General features: G+C 44.7%; 1 protein-coding gene across 2 annotated transcripts; it reads left to right on the forward strand.

Annotated features, from left to right (window-relative positions):
• Window positions 1-172: 172 nt before the first annotated feature.
• slc16a13 (solute carrier family 16 member 13) lies at window positions 173-6129 on the forward strand. 2 transcript variants are annotated; one of them, XR_004611977.1, is made up of 8 exons: window positions 209-305; window positions 564-682; window positions 1887-2126; window positions 2671-2814; window positions 2980-3236; window positions 3556-4087; window positions 5137-5422; window positions 5461-6129. XR_004611977.1 is itself a non-coding variant. In XM_034569206.1 (7 exons), exons 3-7 carry the CDS (start codon window positions 1889-1891, stop codon window positions 5361-5363), a joined length of 1398 nt encoding a protein of 465 aa, XP_034425097.1. In that variant the 5' UTR covers window positions 173-305; window positions 564-682; window positions 1887-1888; the 3' UTR covers window positions 5364-5434. The 2 variants fall into 2 exon arrangements, 1 of the variants encoding a protein (XP_034425097.1); XM_034569206.1 differs by lacking the exon at window positions 5461-6129 and having other exon boundaries at window positions 173-305; window positions 5137-5434.
• The last annotated feature ends 686 nt before the right edge of the window (window positions 6130-6815 follow it).

The raw sequence follows: 6815 nt of genomic DNA on the forward strand, positions 1-6815 counted from the left end.
TAAATGAAAGTGAAATATAATACATAATAAAACACAATATTAATAATTGTATATAAGTTTGTTTTTAATATTTTAGGAGGGAATGTACACAAAATTATCAATAAACTAAATTATTGGTATTTAAAGGCAAATATTAAGATTAAATGAAAAGCTGTCTGTTTTGCTGGACCTCAGGGGAGTCATGTTCACTGGGCGCGTGCCCGTGGAGCCTGTGCACGCGGCCCTGCCTCGTTGGACCCGTGTTCACTATCACAGCTGGAGACTAAAGAATGTTCTGCTGCGGAGTCAGACGAACTCAGGAGACGGTGAGTAAATCAAACAGCCTCCATGATGTTGCTGTGCGTCTCTGTTCAGGTTATTTTTCACTTTAACACAATTTCACCAGGGTCCCAGTGAGAGAGGCTTCATTCAGTCACGAGTCAGTGTTGCACAGTTTGTGTTTCCACAGCTACAGACACGTCACAGTTAATCAAATACACCATCAAATGCATGAGCGTGATAGATCATCACAAAGTGTGTGTTTAATTCAGAAAGTTGTGTTTTTGTGGGTTTTTTGCGTCCAGCTGCGCGTGACAGCCAGTGCGCATGCGCCCTGCAGAGTCATGTGCTCTTTCCAGTGCGCGTTCACGACCGTGCACCTGCATGACTGACACGGATGTAGCGGAGTGAGACTCAACAGCAGGTCAGTGTGCGTTCAGTGTCACGTGAATATGTGTCAGCAGCATGCAGTCAACACATGTTATTATTATTATACGTATTGTGTGTATATATCATTTGGTTTAAAGAAGAAACTCAACATGGAGTAAAAGTCCAAAAGTAGTTTTTAATCTCGTGAATTTAGCGTAATCAGAAAAATGTGCATGATAATAATATCTTTACTAATGTAGTGCTTCTCAAAAATATATACAACACAAAACAAATAAAAACAGAATCATAAAACGATAACTTAGCTTGACCTCCCATTACCAAATAAAACTACTTTTCTGATAAATGTTATTCCTCAACATCAAGGTCTATGTGCTTCTGGATTCTGCTGTGAATGAAACAATGTTGAGTGAATCATAGAATTCTTTAATTTGCTTTGGCAATTGTTCATGATTTATGTAAAAAGCAGGTTTTCAGAATACCCACCGCGTTTGAGTCCCCACCTTGAACATCAGTGCGATTTCCCTTTTTAGTTTGGTCCAGGTCCCATCCACTAACACGGAGGAGGTGGGATGTATGACCTGTGCAGCAGTCATTTATAGGATTTATATTAAAAACAGACTTCACTTGACAACAGGCCTCTGTACAACTTAAGAGGCACAAACAAATGGTGAAACCCTGACTGCACGTTTCACATTTGGGTTTATTTGTAATTCCTGCAGCAGGTGAAGTGAGTCATATGAGAATCAGGTCACGGTGACAGAAACACGCACAACAGACTTTGTAAATGATTAATAAACTAAATTGTGTCAACCTTGTTTCATTACCTTCAGGAGTTAAACATACAGAACTTGACCCACTAATTTTTCTTGAAATCAAAATACCAGGACCTGGATCATTGAGAAACTTCATGCGTATCTCACGTATTTGACACCTTTTTGAACTTTTCATAGTCGACCTCTGAACACTGGTCAGAGTTCACCTCTCACCCACAGTATATCTCCCTCTCAGATGAAGACCCACTTGTTAATTAGTGGTTAATTAGTAAACCTAGTCACCCTTCAATGGCACAACCAGGGATTTTATTGGCCCGTGGGGAGTTAATGATTATATCTGTGGATGGCCACAGAGAGGATCAGACACTCGCTCTGCACACCCTGAAGGAGAAAGAGGATTTTATCTCCCCGTCCGTGTTGCTTCCCAGTTCTTCTGCTTTCTATTTATTTTTACTGCATCTTCAGACATGACCAGCAACGAGCCCAAAGCAAAGAAGAGCGGCGGCGGCGGCGGCGCTGAAGCTGCCGAGGATGGAGACTGGAACTGGGCGCTGGTCGGCGCTCTGTTCGTCAGCACGAGCCTCGTGTTCGGCCTGATGCGCAGCCTGGGCGTCTTCTTCGTGGAGTTCGTCCAGTACTTTGAGGCGAGCGCTCAGTCCATCTCCTGGATCTCCTCCACCGGCCTGGCAGCGCAGCAGTTCTTCAGTGAGTCCCTCATGCACGTGCCTGCAGCTACTTGTTATTATGAATTTTTAATAACAGTAAACCAAATCACTTTATCAATCAGCGATAAGAAAATAGTGAAAATATGCATACGATATATTGATACAGTTCACAACTTAGAAATTCAAGTTACACTGATTTAACTTTGAATGCAATGAATGTAAAGTATTTTTGAATGATGAATGTTTAAAATATGAATCATAAACAAACATTATTAAAGTGGTGAAAGCTTTAGTCTCTACTTCACCTTATCTTCCATTATGGGGAAGATACAATAATTCTGGGACTCTGATATTCCTTTGTAAGATATTTCTTTTTATATCTTATTGTACTGCATCAAATCGTATCGATTCTTATTGTATCTTTTCGTATCATATTGTATCTTATATCTTTCAGTATCATATCGTAGGTCTTACATTTACAAACCATGTCCTTTACTGGCTGAGTGAAGAATGAGATAAAAAGTTTTCCCTGTAGTTTGTCAGTTTGCTGCGACTCCTGCAGACCCTGTGTGTGTTTGCTTCAGGTCCTCTGGGTGCAGCTCTGTGTAACGCGTACGACACCCGGGTGGTGGTGATGACCGGCGGCTTCCTCGCAGCACTCGGCTTCATCCTTGCCTCTCAGGCCACGTGCCTGGTTCATCTGTACCTCACCATGGGTCTCATTTCAGGTAAAGTCTTATTATAAGTAACCAAATACTTCCGTTCCTCTTCCTATGGGAAGAGAAAGCACCTCCTGTTTACTGTTAGTCCTTTGTTTACTTAAGTTACATGTTTAACCTGTTAACTGACCTCACAGTGCACCTTCTCTCCCCTCCCCTCCCCCTCTGCTCCAGGTTTTGGCTGGGGGCTGGTCTTCACTCCCATGGTGGCCACCGTCGTGGCTAACATCGAGCGGCGGCGCGCCCTGGCGTTGGGACTGGGGTTCTCCAGCATCGGCATCGTCTCCTTCATTTTCAACCCGCTCTTCCAGTTCCTGGTGGAGACGTACGCCTGGCGAGGGGCCTTGCTGATTCTGGGGGGCCTCAGCCTCAACATAGTGGCCTGCGGGGCCCTCGTCCGTCCCAAACGACGCTCCAAAGCCCCAGAGAAGGTGGGACGAGACTCTGCTGTCTCCAACTCTTCAATCTTACAGATACACAGCAGGGAAGTTGTAGATAAAACCAGTAAATGATTTCCATGGGAGGATTCTACTGGATGTAGTATAAAGTAAAAGGGCGGACTGATCCAATTTACGTTAATGGTTCTGTGATAATGTGTTTTCATGTGTGTTGGGATTCTCACTGATCCGGACCTAAAATGTTGGGGTTTTAAAATGAAAACGAATCAGTGTGGATGTAGCCTAAGAAGGTTTTATAGTTTCATCGTGAAGAGACAAAAGTTCATCATGTCGCTTCTTGTCCTTCCTCCAGGTGGATTCGGAGAAGAGCTCGTCTTGTTCTTCGTTGCTTGGACGACTCTCGTCCTACCTGGAGCTGCCGCTGCTCTTGGAGAGGCCTTACCTCACCTACACCTTGGCCGTCACTTTGCTTAACGTCGGCTACTTCGTTCCATATTTCCACTTGGTGGCTCACAGCCGCCAAGTCGGCTTCTCGGAGTACCAAGCTGCTTTCGTCATGTCGGCGGCCGGAGCCTCAGACATTCTGGGCCGCGTGGCGTCGGGCTGGTTCTCTGACCTGGGACACTTCCGGCTGATCCACTTGCTGAGCCTGTGGACGGCGCTGGCGGGAGTGTTCATCATGCTGCTGCCCATCAGCTCCTTGTCCGGATCTTACGCTGTGCTGATGGTGATCAGCCTCCTCTACGGGTTCTGCTCCGGGGCTTTGACCTCGCTGGTTTTCGCGGTGGTGCCCATGATTGTGGGCGTGGAGCGCGTGATGGGGGCCATCGGGCTGCTGCAGCTCATCGAGAGCGGCGCCGGGCTGCTGGGGACTCCTCTGTCAGGTAGGAGAGCAGACTGACACTGAGCTCTGAGTTACAGGAGTTTTATTTGCTGGAGAGAAAGTCTGAGCTGTGTGAGTGTTATCTAAAGTGACCTGAAACACAGGTTAATACACTGAAGCTGAAAGTAGTCAAACATTTACTGGAGTAGTGAGGGTCAGGCAGTGTTCTTCAGCAAGGAGGTTATATTTTCACCTTGTTGGCAAGATTACGCAAAAAATGACTGGACAGACTTCCACAAAACTGGTGAAGGGATGTCGTGTGGTTTAGGGTCAGAACTCATTACATTTTGGTGCCGATCCAGATAAGGAGACTATCTCCTTATCCCCCACCCAGACTGCTAGGAACCTGGGTGTGACACTCGTCAACTCTCCCTCACTGCCAACATTACTGCAACAACACGTTCCTGTAGATACATGCTGCACAACATCAGGAGAACACGTCCCCTTCTCACTCAGAAGGCGGTGCGGGTTCTGGTCCAGGCTCTGGTCATCTCACGCCGAGACTATTGCAACTCCCTCCTGGCTGGTCTACCTGCTAGAGCCATCCGACCTCTGCAGGTCTTTAACCAAGATAAATTCACTCACACTACTCCGCTCCTCCGCTCCCTTCACCGCGTCCGTTTCAAAACATTAGTACGTGCGTACCGTGCTGCGAACGGATCGGGTCCAGTCTACATCCAGGACATGTTCAAACCTTACACCCCAGCATGCACTCACAGAATTACTAGCTATCCCCCATTTTCATTCTTTATGCTAAACTAAGCTGCTAACTGTAGCTTCTGTTTTCCCTTTAATTGTATAAAAAAAGCACAGTGATAAGAAGCAAGGTGTAAACAGGACTCCCTCTAATTATCATTGTGTGGTTTCAAGTCTTTTTGTTAATTATCATATGATCGACTCACACTTTATTCAGGTTCTTTGTAGTTTTTATCTGTTTTTAGATATTTTGAGGTATTTCTTACACTTGATGCACAACAATATGCTCTTTTGTTAATGTTACTGTTTTATTGTTTTCTAATAAAATGTCGTTTTCATTTCTCCTGTCTCTAGGTTTGCTGAAGGATGTCACAGGCACCTACACCGCCTCTTTCGTGGTCGCGGGCGGTTTCGTCGTTCTCGGCACTTTGGCCATGACCACCCTCCCTCACTACTTCTCCTGCACTGATCCACCGGCTCCTCGCAGACCCTCACATGGTGAAAAAGATAAGAGTTTACATTTAGAGCTGGAACAGATCAATAGTTCACCTCCCCACACGAACCATGGAGGAGGTCAATGATCTGTGAGGATTAACCTCAAGAGGAAAGAGCTCAAGGGTCATGTTAACACTCTCCAGATCAGTCAGTATTAGAGTGGCATCGCCGTGACGCCGCCTCCAGAAAGTATACCGTCGCACACATTGCTGAACGGCTGCGTGTTTGTGTTACACCTCAGAGATTCAGACCCAAAGTGGAACTCAGTGGGAGAGGACAGCACATGGGGACCACAGAGTTTCTCTCTGTTACACATCCTGACCTCAGTCAACTTTCAGACCAGATCCTGTGATCCACAGGAAATAGTTTATTGACAACATACAGATCATTGACTGTCTGTAAAGATAAACAACGCGTCTCCACTTCCTCCAGAAATGAAGCTTAAAATATCCCGGATACGAACGCTGCCCTCTTTGCATCGGGGGAATGCGTCTGTGGCTGCAAGGTCCCGTGGATACACGTGCTCGACCAATCAGAAGTCAGCCTCAGGTGTCAATCGTCACCTTCACTGTGTTTTATAGCATCGAAAAACCGAATTAAAACCAAACTCATAGGAAAAAGGAACAGTTGAACAAACATCGGTGTGAGAAGAACTACCAAAACAAGACAGAAAAATGATTTGTTGTACCTTGTTAAAACAAATGAATGGATTCCGTCAACAGAAAAGCTGGAGTGCTTTTACTTTGAAATAGGAAGTGTTTCAACAGAACCTTGGTTGTTTTACACGTGTAGTGGGTTTGCATGAAAGAAAGGAACTGTTGTATGATTTGTACACATGCCGTTGAGTTAGCACACGAGATGGAACCGTTTTATGTTGTTTGGTGCTCCTCTGTGTTGGAAAAATTAGCTGTAGCAGTTTTATATATGTTGCATTTACATAATTAATTATTAACCTTCACACGCCTCTTTTCCACGGCCGTATATTCTTTGTGACATTTAGCCCCACGTTGTATGAAGAGAAATGTGGATGATTATTTACCACTTGTTGTCTTGATAATTAGCAGAACCACTGATGAGTTGCTCTGTCAGAGCTGTTGCAGCGGCACCGTTCGCCCTCTCAGCCTCAGGAACTTCTCTTTCCACCAGTGCATCAAAGCGCTGGGCAGGAAAACCAGACTGTGAATCCTCGAGTGCCTTTTCTAATGAAGCATGAATGTGTATGAGCACTTTGAACTGTTGTAAACCTTTGTAGAGCAGAGACCGCTGAATGAACACAGGCATCAGGATTTCAGAATCCTTGCAGAGGTAATAGAGTTTAAACCAATATTAGACTTCATCCAAATGGCAGCTACTAAACAATGGAGCTGCAATAATCGTAAAGAGGTGGATATTTTTCCTGGCAGTGATTCTAAGCCGTTATTCTCTGACTCCCTGCAGTCACTCTTATATGTTAAAATGAGATATTTTTCACTTAAGATGATTGATTAAAAAAAAAAAATGCTATTTTTATTGTTTTAATGTGTTTTTTTTTTTTTTAC

Source organism: Hippoglossus hippoglossus, chromosome 18 (genome assembly GCF_009819705.1).
Source record: "Hippoglossus hippoglossus isolate fHipHip1 chromosome 18, fHipHip1.pri, whole genome shotgun sequence".
Lineage (NCBI taxonomy): Eukaryota > Metazoa > Chordata > Actinopteri > Pleuronectiformes > Pleuronectidae > Hippoglossus > Hippoglossus hippoglossus.

Coding starts and splice junctions, on each gene's coding strand:
- slc16a13 (XM_034569206.1), top strand. CDS start 1,889: ATGACCAGCAACGAGCCCAAAGCAAAGAAGAGCGGCGGCGGCGGCGGC. Junction 2,815..2,979: donor CACCATGGGTCTCATTTCAG/GTAAAGTCTTAT, acceptor CCTCTGCTCCAG/GTTTTGGCTGGGGGCTGGTC. Junction 3,237..3,555: donor GCTCCAAAGCCCCAGAGAAG/GTGGGACGAGAC, acceptor TCCTTCCTCCAG/GTGGATTCGGAGAAGAGCTC.